The sequence below is a fragment of the Penicillium canariense genome (assembly GCF_028826845.1).
Source record: "Penicillium canariense strain IBT 26290 chromosome Unknown utg000001l_segment0_segment0, whole genome shotgun sequence".
In the NCBI taxonomy this organism is placed as follows: Eukaryota; Fungi; Ascomycota; class Eurotiomycetes; order Eurotiales; family Aspergillaceae; genus Penicillium; species Penicillium canariense.
In genome coordinates, this window is record NW_026622728.1 from 3,631,567 (window position 1) to 3,645,963 (window position 14,397).

At 46.1% G+C, this 14,397-nt stretch overlaps 3 protein-coding genes across 3 annotated transcripts; 2 read left to right on the top strand and 1 right to left on the bottom strand.

The window, feature by feature from the left end:
• Positions 1 to 7,375: 7,375 nt before the first annotated feature.
• Positions 7,376 to 7,666, bottom strand: N7482_001287 (uncharacterized protein; the record flags this gene model as incomplete). Its single annotated transcript, XM_056683412.1, has 1 exon — positions 7,376 to 7,666. The coding sequence occupies one exon, from the start codon at positions 7,664 to 7,666 to the stop codon at positions 7,376 to 7,378; it is 291 nt and encodes a 96-aa protein (XP_056547018.1).
• A 1,697-nt stretch (positions 7,667 to 9,363) lies between these two features.
• N7482_001288 (flavin monoamine oxidase family protein) lies at positions 9,364 to 10,937 on the top strand (the record flags this gene model as incomplete). Its single annotated transcript, XM_056683413.1, has 2 exons — positions 9,364 to 9,949; positions 10,009 to 10,937. The coding sequence occupies 2 exons, from the start codon at positions 9,364 to 9,366 to the stop codon at positions 10,935 to 10,937; spliced, it is 1,515 nt and encodes a 504-aa protein (XP_056547019.1).
• Positions 10,938 to 12,064: 1,127 nt separating this feature from the next.
• Positions 12,065 to 14,314, top strand: N7482_001289 (ankyrin repeat domain-containing protein; the record flags this gene model as incomplete). Its single annotated transcript, XM_056683414.1, has 4 exons — positions 12,065 to 12,531; positions 12,706 to 13,165; positions 13,221 to 13,309; positions 13,387 to 14,314. 4 exons carry the CDS (start codon positions 12,065 to 12,067, stop codon positions 14,312 to 14,314), a joined length of 1,944 nt encoding a protein of 647 aa, XP_056547020.1.
• Positions 14,315 to 14,397: the final 83 nt, after the last annotated feature.

The window sequence follows — 14,397 nt, forward strand, 5'->3', positions numbered from 1 at the left end:
ATAGACTAAGGTAAAGAGAACTTAAAATATACTAATATAACGCGAATAGATCGAAGGATATAGTAATAGCGTAATTCCTAAAAGACCTAGAGATTATTAGCGCCGATATTATCGCTATCTAAAAGCTATAAGAGAATATATTTAAGGACGATACTTACTATCTAATAAAGCTTACGTATAAGCTACTCTATCTACTATCGTTAGAGACTAGAAGATAGGTATAAATATACCTATTTATAATAAAAAAGATAGCGGGGTAGATATACGTAGTATATTTAAGAGACTATTAGGAAGTAAGGATTAAAACGGTATTAATAGAGCTTAGACTATTTAATATATATAACGAGTAATAGCGATAGGGAGCGCTTAATTAGCTAGAAGGGCTATTACCGCCGGTATAGGAGTAAAAAGGGATCTTATACCTAGTTATAGGAGACTTTAACCTATACTACCTAGCCTAGGGAGGTACCGAAGCTATCTACGATACTAAATCGGAAGATCTCCTAGACCTAATAGATCTAGCGGGGCTTAACCTTTAGCTACGGCCCGGTATAATTACTAGAGACTAGATAGGTAGCTAGATAACGATTAATCTAGTTCTTACGTCGTATAACCTACGAGAGTGTATAATTTAATATAAGGTTAATATAGTAGTCTACGCTAACTCCGACTACCTCCCGATCCTTACTATACTCGAAATAGAGATCCTAGAGGCGTAGCCTATCCGAAGATACTAGTAAAAGGCTATAGACGTAGATAAATTTATTAGCTTCGTATTATAGAATCTCTAGAATAAATATTAGATAAGAGCGGGCGAGCTTCCCGACGACTAAATTACCCTATAATATATCGATAACGCGACTATATACCTCCTCGATATTATCTAATAAGGGATCTAAGAATTAACGCCGTAGGTACGGCTATCGGAGCGAGCCCGCTAAGGTTAGACCCCCGAGTATAAAGACGCGATTAAAATAGCGTAGCGAGAGCGTAGGAGATAGAAATGAATAGGAGAGGAGGACGACTAGTAAATTTATATGTTAGTAAGAAACGCGAAGTAGAAAATAATTAAGAAAGCCCTCTATAAGGGCTTCTACGATTAGGTAAGGTAGACCGTCGACGACGGGAGATAGAGGGGTATCTAGAAAGTATTAAAATAGGTACGTATACGTAACTAGTTAGTTAGTAGTAGTATCCTAGCGCTAAAGACACCGATAGGCCTCGCGGAAATAGAAAGAGAGAAGGTCTACTTACTTCGGTAAGTCTTCTTCCTAGAACCTCCGTAGGCCGACCTTATAGATATCGACTAAGTACCCTTACTAAAGCTAATCGTATTTCTACTAATTAGTAGGTAAGAAGTCCTCGACGCTATTAAGCGTATACCGCCGGATAAAGCGCTAGACGAGGATATAATCCCTAACTACGTATAGAAGGTCTTAGCTACTAACTACGATAAGTTTACCGTAACAGTAACCTCGATCTTCGATATATATATATAAATAGGCTATAATCCTTGTTACTTCTAAGCGTTAATTACGATTACACTCTAAAAAGATAGCCTAAGAGACTTCCGCTAACCGAAGTCCTACCGACTAGTCGCCCTACTAAATATAATTAGTAAGATCCTCGAGTTAATTATCGCTACGTAGATCGTATACGCCGTAGAGGAGTACTAAATACTACTAAAGATATATATAGGAGGAAAGAAAGGAATTAGTATAGACTACGCTATCTAGCTAATACTCGATAGGGTTTATAGGGTATAGAGAAATAGAAAGAAGGTTAGTATAATCTTACTCGATATAGCCGGCGTATATAATAATATATCCTACTAACGCCTACTCGATAACCTACGTAAGCTAGGCCTTAGTTACTTCGTACTATAGATCGCCTCGTTTCTTACGGGAAGATCGATACGTATTAGATTATCAAACTTCCTATCCGATAGCTTTCCTACGCTAATAGGGATCCCTTAGGGCTTACTACTATCCCTTATCCTATTTCTACTATTTAATACGCCGCTAGTTTTAGCGTATAATATATATATATATAGTAGGATAGGTAGGGCCTATAGTTATAGATAGATAGACGACGTAGTAACTATAGTAGAATTAGACTTATATTACGATAATATCTAGCTACTAAATAAAGTACTCGATAAGGCTAACTAGTAGGCTAAATAATATATAGCAAGATTTATACTAGAGAAGTTCGAACTAATCTATTTTATAAATCCTAACGTAGCCTAGGAGGAGGCTATATCCGATAACGATAGCGACCGTAATCGTATTATATACCCCGACGACCCCGATTTCGATATATACGACCCTATATATATCTTCCCCGAAGGATACGACCGGATACCGATAATAAGGGAGGACCTTACGATCTAACTAGTTAACTCGGTAAAATACCTTAGAGTCTAGCTCGATAAGTAGCTTAAATTCGATATATACCGATAGAAGCTTCTCGCTAAAGCGAATAGTAGCCTAGAAGCACTCCGGGCGATAATAGGATTAATATAGAGAGCCTTATTACTAGCTATATAACGAGTCTACTAAGTAGTAGTCGTCCCGTAGATACTATATAGTCTCTCGGTATAGTACTACCCCCTCGCGAAGGCCCTACTAGCGTAGGAGATAAAACGGACGGTTACCTAGTTTACTATAATCTAATAATACGTAGTAATTTTAGTTAGCGGTATATTTAAGTCTATAAACGCTATAGTATTTAATATTAAACTCTATCTACTACTAATTAAGCTATAGATAGAGTAGATAATCTAGGAAATAGCGATAAGGATATAAATAGGCCTAAGATAGATATAACCTAAATACCTAGGCTTATATAGGTAATATAGGCCTAGGGAATAGAAGAGGGGCGGATAGAGCCCTCTAGAAGCCCTTAGATAGAAAGAAAGGGATATCCTAAACTAATAAAATAAGTAGGAGACTCGAAGAGCGTTTATTCTAGCGCTATAGAAGGTACGGATCCTATACGTAATTAAAGATATAGAGGCTATATAAGCCTCGTACGATAGGATAGAGACGGAGTCTCTCCTCTAGGACTATACCTAAATAGTCCTATATTTTACCGACGGGAGCGGATATAAGGATATAGTAGGAGCTACCGCCGTTACCCCGTATAAGGGTATCTTCGAACGGCGGTACCTAAGTACTATTGACTAAATAGGGATATATATTACTAAGCTTAAAAGTATTAAAATAGCGCTTACTAAGCGTAATTAAGGGACCTAATAGGGTCCGGAAGCGAAGCTAACGAGAATAGTTATATTCTCTAATTACTAGGCCGCTATCTAGGCGGTATAAAACCCTAAGCGACTATTAGGCTAGTTCGTACTTATATAAATTTACGATTACGTCCGAGCCCTCCGATCGCTAACGCCTACGTCTAATACGATTCCTATCGAGATCCGCTAGATCCCTATATACGTAGGCGTTCCTAGTAATAAGACTATAGATGTTAAAGTAAAGTTAGCGGCGATAGGAGGTATAGAGAGCGGGACGGATTAACGTCTAGCCGGTAGTTCGGTAAATACCTCCTCTCCCCCTTCCGGCGGCTAGATCTTACTAGCGTTAATAGCTAAGTGTTATATATAGCGATAAATTAAAGAGAGATAGGTATAAGAATAAGTAAATAAATTAACTAGAAAGCTAAACCGACGACTAGTAAAGACGCTAGATAAAAAGGTACTATAGCTATTCGAGTCCCTCTCGAAGCTGTATATATCTATCCTAGTTTAAATACGCTCTATATATATTACACTAAACTACTTCCTATTTAAAATTAAAATAATCGAATCAGATAAGTACTACTATAATAAAAGATCTTAGACGCCGAGATATATCCTACTATAGTACCCGTTATACGCTAATCTAAGGAAGACTATATTAGATAATATCCGGGTATAGACAGATCTTAATATAACCGACTACGATGCGATCGTATCGGACTCGTAAGCTACCTACTACGTAGCTAAATTTATATTATAAATAGGCCTTTTAGGGTAGTTCCGGTACGTAGAGCTAGAGCCCTTAGAAAGCGAAGATAATAAATCGCTAGGATAACCTAGTAAGGATATAGGTAGTAAAGACGATAGATATACGGAACGCTAAAGCTACGGCCTACCGAGAGGTCGTAGGAGACTATATCGCTACGTCGATAACTAGTAGAAAATATCAGATACCGATACCGAACTACGATTAATAGAGAACGAAGTAGGAGGATAAGACCGCTATAGTAGGATAGCAGGAGATATAGAGATACAGGGGACGCAGGCGGCTATAATAAGGGGGATCTGAGGGCCGTAGGGCACATACGATAGGCGTATAGTTACCGTTATTATATAGGTTCTAGGGGGTTTACTATAGCAAAACGCCGTTTTCTTATGTATCTACTGCTTCATGCGTATAGGCTGGCGTTCGGAATGCTCTTACTTCCGCCGGAGGAAGCGCCTGCATAGCCATACGACACTAGTTAGGCTGCATCAGGTTAATAGAGTATCATCATCATCATCATCATCATCATCAGTTTTGCGTTTGGTACGATCACTTGCTGATACAATGTCATCAGGTCTCACCGGCCAGTGGCGAGCATTTTCTCGTCGAAGTCCTCTGGTCTTTACATCTGCTAGAAGACGCCAGGGAAAAGTAAATTATCTTCGTCCATTTCATTTGACATCCCCTCTTGTTTACTCACTCACCGCTCTAAATACTAGAAAATGTAGGTCATGGCCCTTATGGTAAGCTCTTCGTTCTTCCTACTCAGATATCCTAGGGGGGTCTGGGAGAATGAAGAACCGGAGTTTTTGTGAGATTGAATTCACTCTCCAGTACTGAAAAAAGAGGAAGGGACTTTGAAATCCGCGCTCTGCTACCCATACTCTTCCCGCTATTTGTTCTCTACAATTCATCCCCAAATGTTCCTACCCTCTCTCTACATACCAATTCCCCGTCTACCACAATGATATCACACTCCTATCTCCGCTCTTACCCTTTAAATAACGCCCCTCATCACGCATTTGCTTATCGCCCCAAGACCGCCCCATCTAGAGAGGGCCAATAGAAATGTGTCTTGCATAGCCTCACCACTCTGGCACCTGACCCCTACGTCACCGATGGGGAAGTGAGAAATATCCCTCTTCCACGTCGTGTCCACAGCCCCTACTCTCTCTTGGAACAAGTCACACTGACCAAGATTGCTAAATTAGCATACAGCATTGGACCTGTTTCCGATCAAAATGAGCCGACATAAGTCACGGAATCCAGACCGAACAACCTGCTACACTGTAGCATCGATCTGTCCCCTTCGAGGAGATTTGTAGACTTGCTACACTCGCAGGCCGCTAATGTTAACGTGGTAACCAGAAATGGAAGGACTGCCCAGACTATTGCATCCAGGAAAGGCTATGAACTAAGTGCTTGCCACCTAATTGATCATGGTGCTAATGTCAACTTCCATCTGTCTGCTGGGGTTTGCGATAATAGCGCCCTTCGGTGGCTTTGATTGGTGGATATGAGCAAATAGCCTCAATCCTACCCGATCATGGGGCTTGAGAATTAGTTCGGAGCTCATTAGCGAATATCTGGTTATATGTAGCCAACGTGGTACCAGTAAGCCTCATGCTGAGACGCAAGCCAGGCATTGTGGTGTTAAATTATTGGGCGTGATGATCGACACATGTTGAAATCTTCCAGCCCCCGGAGCCGCTGCAAAACGAATGATTAAGGGAGACTTGCACATCAGATTTATCCCGCGCCCAATACATGCAGTGACAACTGGCTCAATAGTCCGTAAGTATTTCTTGTTCCAGTGTACTTATATCTCATCTCAGACCCGGATTCAGGATTGTCTTGTGAACTAACACCTACTTCGCCACTCTCTCTATTTTGCTTGCCGCTATCCACCAAGATGAATATCTGTTTTGTTTGTGCACAGATGGCTTCAAGGAGACCAGGAACAAATCGCAACTTGATGTCCGCTCCAGATTCTCAAATTACAACGAGCTGCCTCCTTTACGCCCGTGCCTTCTGTGAAGCACATAAATCAAAAGAGCATGACGAAGCTGTGTGCGAAATCAATCACCCATACTAAGCATCGAAATATCGGCGGAATCTTTTCTACTCTTGAAGAGCGCAAGAGGCAGCTTGAAGAGACGCAGCGATGATTCGGAGGGTCGGTAGTCAGAACAAACTAAATTGAAGCAAGTCTACTAATAATCAACGAAGATACTATTCATTTTCAATCCAACATATCGAAGTTTGTGGAGTGGTAGTGACTTACCATCAATAACGGGCTGATTCCTTAGTTGCCTACGTTTCTTAAGTTAACTATGGTGTTATAACTATTCAATTATAGATTACGCATGAACTCAGGCATTGCAACAGCCAAGTATCAGTCATACTGGCCATGGGATCCACTTAACCACGATCCTATTTATTTTTACTATCGCCATTCATTAATCTGAATCATGGTCCCATTGGACATCTTCGGTAAGAGTCTAGTGAATAGCACTGGATCCGATATTTGAACCAGCTAGTTCCTAATCGCAAGCAATTGAAAACGTATAACGGTGCATAGATACACGTGACAGACCATACAGGACTAACTGCGCTCTTCTGCGGATTTGACCGTACCTTTCCCATATGACGAATTTCGACACATGGTCACCGAGACAGCTAAACCAGCCTGACAAGACGAGTAGCTAGGGCAGCTGATCCGAAAGACGATGTAGGACGGATAGCTGAGGATTCAGGGAGTTGATGGACTACCACCCAACAAATGAAGTTATGATTTGAATTATGAGGAGTTTGGAATGCGGAATGAGAGTGAGGGTGTTCATTACATTCAGTTACGTGATGCTTTGCAGCTTGTATTCACGTGAGCTTTATCTCACAAATGGCTTCTTGCAGACTTAGCAGTCATGGACCTTTCAAGTGTTATGTTCGGGTTTCACTTCCTTCTATTGGCTGCCCATGCCTGTCATGCATACTTGGCACCACTTGTTCTCTGGAAAGTTCTTTAACTCTGCCTTTTCATCATCTTAGAGCCGATACGGGCGCATCCGTCCTCGAGTACAATACAGCCAGACCGGGATTACTGGGGAATGGCGACGATTAGACAAGCGTGTTTCGAGCTGGGATTCGGGAATGAATGTCTAAGAGGGGGGTAAATACGATTTCAAATAATACTGTAACGCCAGTAAAACACCTCCCAGTCCTTTTCTTTTCCCAAAAACAAAAATCCCCAATATCAGCCTCAACACCAAAGCTGAAAAATGAACAAGAAAGATCAAACAATCACACGAGACGAGAAGTTAGGAAGAAAGAAGGAAAGAAAGAAAGAATGCAATCATCTACCGCGATCGCAGAACCCGCCATTGATACCACTGGTACCACCGGCGGCCCATGGAAGCCTTCTCGTCCATAGAATCTTCGGACCGGCGCCGGATCTTCTTCTCCTCTTTCCGGGTGTTCTTCTCGGATTTGAATCCGCGCGTCGCGTGGGAATTGCAGAAGCAGTGCATATGGACGGTCTCGACGCTGACACCGGGGCAGCTGTTGTGACGGTGGCGGGAGCAGACACTGTTGCCCGCGTCCTCTTCGCAATGGCACCACTCGTAGAGAGTGTAATATTGACGGCACATGGTGAATTGGAATGTGTGCACGCTCGGTGCTTTGAACAGTTATTTTCGGGAATAGATGCGCGGTTTCTTCGGGGTCCACTTGAATACCACCAGCAAGGAAGAATGGTGGGGGTTGGTGAGAGCTCGGTGTAGCGCAGTGTATAGCCGAGCGGTCCCGTAGCTGTCAGGCGTTTTTTTGGTCTCTGATGAGGTTGGCAGAGGCCAATTGAGACAATTGGTGGTAGCCGGTAGAAATTGGTCCGTGAGAGGGTCGTCACAAGCTGAGCGCGAAGCTCACGAGCTGAGGAGATGTTGAGGTAGTGTAGCGGAGAAGCCGAATTGAGCTCGCCGTGCTCAGAATGACGACGAGATCGTGGGAGAAGCGAAGGTCAGACCAGCTGAGGGGAGATTCAGATTTAGGGAAAAGAGCAAAACGAGGGGGAAGGTGGATGCAGCCCTGTCGGACTTTTTATGTTCTAGATCTAGCGTGCAGAAGAGAAGGTAGGGCTGGGTTAGGGAGGATCAGCCGACGGTAATTATGAATAATGAGTGCATTGGGTGATGGAGTCATGAAGGAACCATGGTCAATGCCGGGTCTGACGTCAAAGAGAGCGGGTGTGTCTACGTGGGATGCAAGAAAGATATTAATACAATGGCTGCAGGGTGCCTAGGCGAGGCTGTCGTAAGTCCATAGCCCCCATCTTCCTGGCTGACTTGCCCCATCCGTCAAGCGCGTCAAGGAAGCGGGTTACATCTTCGCCAGTGAACCAGGTAACAGGGGTGGTATTGAAGCCTGGGCAGGCCGAGAATAGACCGGGCACCGGTCTTTGCTGTTCACTTGACCTGCCAACCCAATGCCGGTGGGTAAGGTACCAATCATTGATGAGACAGCTGCTGAGCTGCGTAGCTTGGTTAGCGTCGGGGGTGGTTGACTGGGATGGCTGATGTGAGGTAACCATAACCCCATTGTCTTGGCCTGGGCTGAACACAAATACAATAATGGGAGGCAGAAGCAAAAAAAGAAACGTACGCGACACCGGTGAAAGAAAAAGAGGGGGACGCGCATACCATAGGCGCTTCAGCAGGTAAAAATAGGGAATCCATGAACATCGTGAACCACCGGACATCTAAAGAGGTGGCCCGAAACTCAACGGCGACTATCTGATCGACACACGGCCAGGTGAACAGCAGCGACTGTTCAGGGCCGAGACAAACGGGCGGATCCGCAGAACCCCGGAGCCTTTCAAGGGCCTCTTTTCCGGCCCCGGTGAGCTCTTGATTGGCTGGCCGCTGTCTGGGCTGCCGCCAGGAGCCGGAGTTGTCGGTGGACCAGTGTCAGTTGGCGCCGGAGAGAGATGGTGAGGAGTCGTGAAGGAGTGGTTGGGGTGGATTAGTGTCACACGTCGGCCATCCTAGCGTCGCATGGGCCGATCGAGATGGGAAGATGAGATCACCGCGTTGATCCTCGCTGAACGCAAACGGCCTAACTGGGCCGAGAGGTGGCTGGTGCGGAGGTGTGGCTTGTTGGGGGCCTTGTAAGGCGCGGTAATGTTGGCCTTACAGATCAGGTGACCAAGCCTCTCCGCACACGGTCAGCCCAGTATTGGGACTTATCAACTAATCTCCAAGAAGAATCTAGCGCACATTGCAGACTCGCATACTCTCCAATTGTCACATATTTTGTCTACAGCTCGTTCAGTCAGTCATCCATCCGAGAAATGGGTGTGCAGTCCAGCATCCCGAGCCGCACTAAAGAGGTTTGCGTCGTAGGAGCTGGCGTGAGCGGTCTTCGAGCTGCCGGGCTGCTCGCTGCCGCAGGCTTTAATGTGACGGTGCTTGAAGCCCGCGACCGTATTGGGGGGCGGATCCGCCAGAGCTCTGAATTCGGCCTTCCAGTTGACCTTGGTGCTAGCTGGATCCATGGAACAGAGAGCAACCCCCTGGTGGGCCTTGCAGAGGAAGCGGGAGCCACCACCGTGGGTTGTGGTGCTGTCACTTCCATATGTGATTCTAATGGAAACTGGCTGGACCAAGACATTGCAAAGACTTACTACGAGGAAGTATGGGAGATCCTGGAGATGGCAATTGAGAAGAGCAGACAGGAGTCTGCTTCCCTTCCTGATGATTCAAAAATGATAGATTTCTTCCATGAGGAAGTCCGGACAAGACGCCCGAAAGCTCAACATCCAGAGACCTATGAGGCATTGATGTTACAAATCGTCGAGATGTGGGGGGCTTTCATGGGTGACGACTGCGCAAACCAAAGCCTTAGGAACTTGTGGCTGGATGCTGGTTTAGAAGGGGGTCGGTTTGGCTTCGTTATCCCAAATTCTGATGAGCTGAAGCTCATTGGCTTTTTCCAGACAACCTGTTTGTAGCTCCGACTTTTAAAGACATTCTGCGCCGTCTTCACCTCCAAGTGACCAACAAGGCAACCCTACGGCTCGGCTGCGAGGTCACACGCATAGCAAACGGCCAACATGATTTCGTTGATATCGAGGCAAGAGATGGGTTCCGACGTTCCTTCAGTGATGTAGTCGTTACAGTGCCATTGGGATGGTTGAAGCGTAACGAACATATCTTCTCGCCGCCCTTATCTCCGACGATATCGAGCGCGATCCACGGCCTGGGATATGGAAACCTCGAAAAGGTGTTCATCAGGTTTCCTCGCGCATTTTGGGATGCCCGGTCATCAGCAATGGGTACTACTCACACATCTGGAACTGGATTCGAAGACACACAGAACCCACCATTCCCCATTGAATCTCTCTTTCTTCGTCCGGAGTATGCAGCTGATACGAACCCCGCAAAATGGCGAGTGGAAATTATTTCGCTCTCGGGCCTGCCGGGGCAATTCTCACAGCCTGTTGTCATGTTCTTCATCTATGGCCAGTGGGGCAGGCATATAACTGGCCTTGTCCGAGGCATGAAGCAGGGCTCTAGTGAGTACTATCGAATTCTGGATAACAACTTGCGGCCGTATTATTCTCGATTGCCAAATTATGATCCTGCCTCACCTGATTGTAAACCGTCGGAGTATTTGTCTACAGATTGGCAAAACGACGAGTTCGCAGGATACGGATCATTTGCAAACCTGCCAAGGGGATCCGGAGACTGTGCGCAGCACTTCGAGGCACTCAGAAAGGGTATGGGGGAAGATCGGGGTGTCTGGTTTGCCGGCGAACACACATCGCCTCCTGGCGGACTCGGCACTGTTACTGGTGCATACTGGAGCGGAGAGGAGGTGGCCCAGAGGGTAGCTCGCCGCCACGGGGTTTCGATAGACGTATAAAGCTGAAACATTACAAGCTAGCTGCGTGTTGGTTCTCCCGCTAAATTTTACTGCATATGATAAATCAACATCCGCCGTGTCGATGAAAGCAACAGTCCTTGCCCAATGTGGGCTGAGGGACACAGGCTCGGTCAAAATGCAGCAGTTGCTTGAACAAACCCCATTCCATCCCTCGATATCCAATCAGATTGGTCTTTGGATGTAAATGTTTTCGGTAGGAAAAGTAATATATGGAAGATACAGGAGTAGAGTATTGGATGGTATGGGTTACACGTGGCTGGTGGGCTGAGTGACTCGCTCAGGGGTGCGAGTGGGAGGTGGGCGGCTACAACACGTTTGGGAAATTCCACCAATCATAGTTGCTGCCATACCAATCTATGCCGCAGCCTGTAATATTATGAATACCGTCGGAATAATCAAAGCGGACTTTCGGGAACTATATGGGCACCGTTTAAAGTATACCAAGTTTAAACCTTAAAAGCTCCGAGGTAAAAGAATTTTCAAAACAAAGCCAAAGAAAAATTTCGGCAATTGCAAAGGTATAGGAAAACCATGTTTCTTGCTGGGCGACGATTGGTAGCGCTAATGCAGGCTGGTGCTGGCCGAATCAGGGCTGAAGCCGACCACACCTGGACCTCTTATGGCGGCGTATTCGCTATACCCCTGCTGCTTATCTGCCACCAATCCTTCGCCAGTAAGCCCATAGATCTTTCCCTAAACCAGTCTTGATAATTAAAAATAGTTACAAGCTGTCAGCACCAACGCCATTCTGACTCAGGGGGGACAGCGAGCAGCGGTTATTTGGATGCTACACCCAGCCGTTCACACTCTCCGCCCCTTTGCCTTCTAAGTCCCTATCATACTTCAGGACTCGCCTTAGTTCGTTTATTTCTAGTTTGCTTCCTTTTATCTGTGGGAGATAGTTTGTACGCCCTGAATGCTGCGCCCAGAGTGTTAAGTTACTTGCCAATATCGGCAGCGAGCAACAACTGCCTTCGCGGGCATGTCAGCGCGGTTTGATCGTCTTACCATACTACATTGCGCATCTCTATCGATAGATCACCGAAGTTACACCTCTAGGGGCTTCTGCCGCTCTTCTTTCACTACTCTCACTTCGAATATTCTCCATGGACCCCCTTTCGGCTGTAGCCAGCGTCGCCAACGTCGCGGACGCGGTCGCAAAGCTGAGTAGTGCCATAGCTCAGTTTAGACAGGACTACAAACTTGCAGACGAAGAACTGGATATTGCCCGGAGCCATGCACTTCTGGTGAAGCAAGAAATTGAAGCATTAGAATTCAGAAAACCATGGAAAAATACACCACGTCATAAAGCGACCCCAGGGCTTGATGGTTTCGACGCACTTGCTGAGACCACACCCCTGAGCATGGATGAGACGTCTTTCACCACTGCCATGTCGACTGCTCGGGGTCTTCTCTCTGACATAGAGTCGGCTTTCCCCCTTCGCTCTGAGCCGCATACATGGAGGAGCAAAGTGAGGTGGGCTATCAAAGACAAGAAGCTCCTAGCACGGCTAAAAGAGCGGCTCCAATCTACCGAGAGCACACTGCAAGGGATTGTATCAATGGAGCAACTGTGAGTTCAACCCTTCCTTCAAGTTCAACCCTTTCTTCTATAGGAAAATGTGGCGAAACAGTTAATGGACCTCATTTCGTTGACGGAATTTCTTTATCCAAGGCGTGTCACTCAAATGGTTTACCGACTTCTTCAACAACAACAATATGCCCTGGATAGAATAACGGGGAGCAGTGCTACCAGTGAAAAGGCCATCAAGATGGCCATAGTCAATCAACCGAGTCCACATTCTCAGCATGCGCTCATCCAAGTCCAACTTTCAGAAGTTCAAACGATGCCACGGCCGTCATCTCAAGTTATTCGTAATAATCCTGCCAAGACCGGACCTCGAACAGCTAGTTTTGAGAGATGGGGTATATCCACTCGGATTTTTACTACATCCAAAGAAAAGGGTACCAGCTATCAGGCTGGGGTACATGTGTCACTCTTTGGCAAAATGTACTCTGTCCAAGTGCAGATGTCTTTACCAGAATTCTCCCTATACCCAACAATGAATGTCCGCAACACTGTGTCGGCTAACTCTAGAATGGCCATTGCATGCAAGAGTGGAGATTTTGACCGCGCTCGCCAATTACTCGCAAGTGGCGCGGCTCGTGGGAACGATGTTACTCCTTCGGGATGGCCAATGCTTGACGTGAGTGTGAAAACTAACCCTCATACCAAGGATGCGATAGTAATGCTGTTAATAGTACGCCATCGAGAGCGGATCTTCCAAGCTTGTCCGCTTGCTTCTTGATCATGGAGCTGAACCCGACTTAACATATGGGGAGCACAATATGTGGGTCAAGTTATCCCCCTTGCCCGAACCTATACTTAGCGGGGAATAAATGCGGCTGCTAATATCTAAGGTCATAGGACGGCTTTGCAATCGTCTTTCCTCCGAGGGGATCTTACCATTGCAAGGGTGCTCCTTAGTCAGGGAGCGGACATCGAACACGTGGATAGTGACGGCTACTCTGTGCTCTCCTACTTATGGGTTAACGATGGACGCGTGGACAATTCAGCTGAATTCATGCGCCTCTGTCGAACAAACAGCTTCTCCGAAGTCAATGCTTGCGACAATAGAGGGTGGATGCCTCTTCACCGGGCAGCTGCAGTCGGCACGCCAGAAGATGTCGAAGAGTTCATGAGACTTGGAGCGTCGCTTGACCTGAGAGCGGACTGGTACGGCTGGACAGCGCTTTTCTTTGCTGCATCGCACGATAATATCAAGACATTCCAGACAATTATTCAACATTCGGGAGCGGATGCCTTCCATTCCCTCGATGGAGACGGATGGAACCTCTTGCATTGCTGCACCTATTTTGGTGCTCCCCGCGTCATGAGATTAGTGCTGCAGAGTGGCATTGATGTAAATCAAAAGTCGCTGCCAGCACCACTACCAGAAGATCCGGACTTGTCCTACAAAGAGCTGACTGCCTCTGATATTGCCATCTATATGGGTCCCAATAGATACAAAATGTTCATGGACGTTCTAGCGGACACCGGCCGAGACGTGGAGCTTGAAGGCAGCGACGACTTCTTCTGGGATGCAGCTAATGTCAACACGGGCTCTGGCGATGTCTCAAATGAGGAGAAAGACGAAATGGGGAAGCTGCTAACAATGTATGGTGCCGAAGATTTTGATGATAGGTGGGCACTACTACACTGGGCATCTTATAACGGCTCGCCCAAGGTGCAAAGACTCCTCCTCTTGAGAGGAGCAGCCCCAGAACACTTAGAAGCCATTATGATGGATGATAACCAAACGATATTACCGACGAGTCCATTCGAGGGGCGCTGATAGTTTCGACGGTTATTCAACAGCACCTGCTCTGCATGCCAGGCCAAGGCATTTGACAAGATGCAGAACCTCGAAGGAGGCGG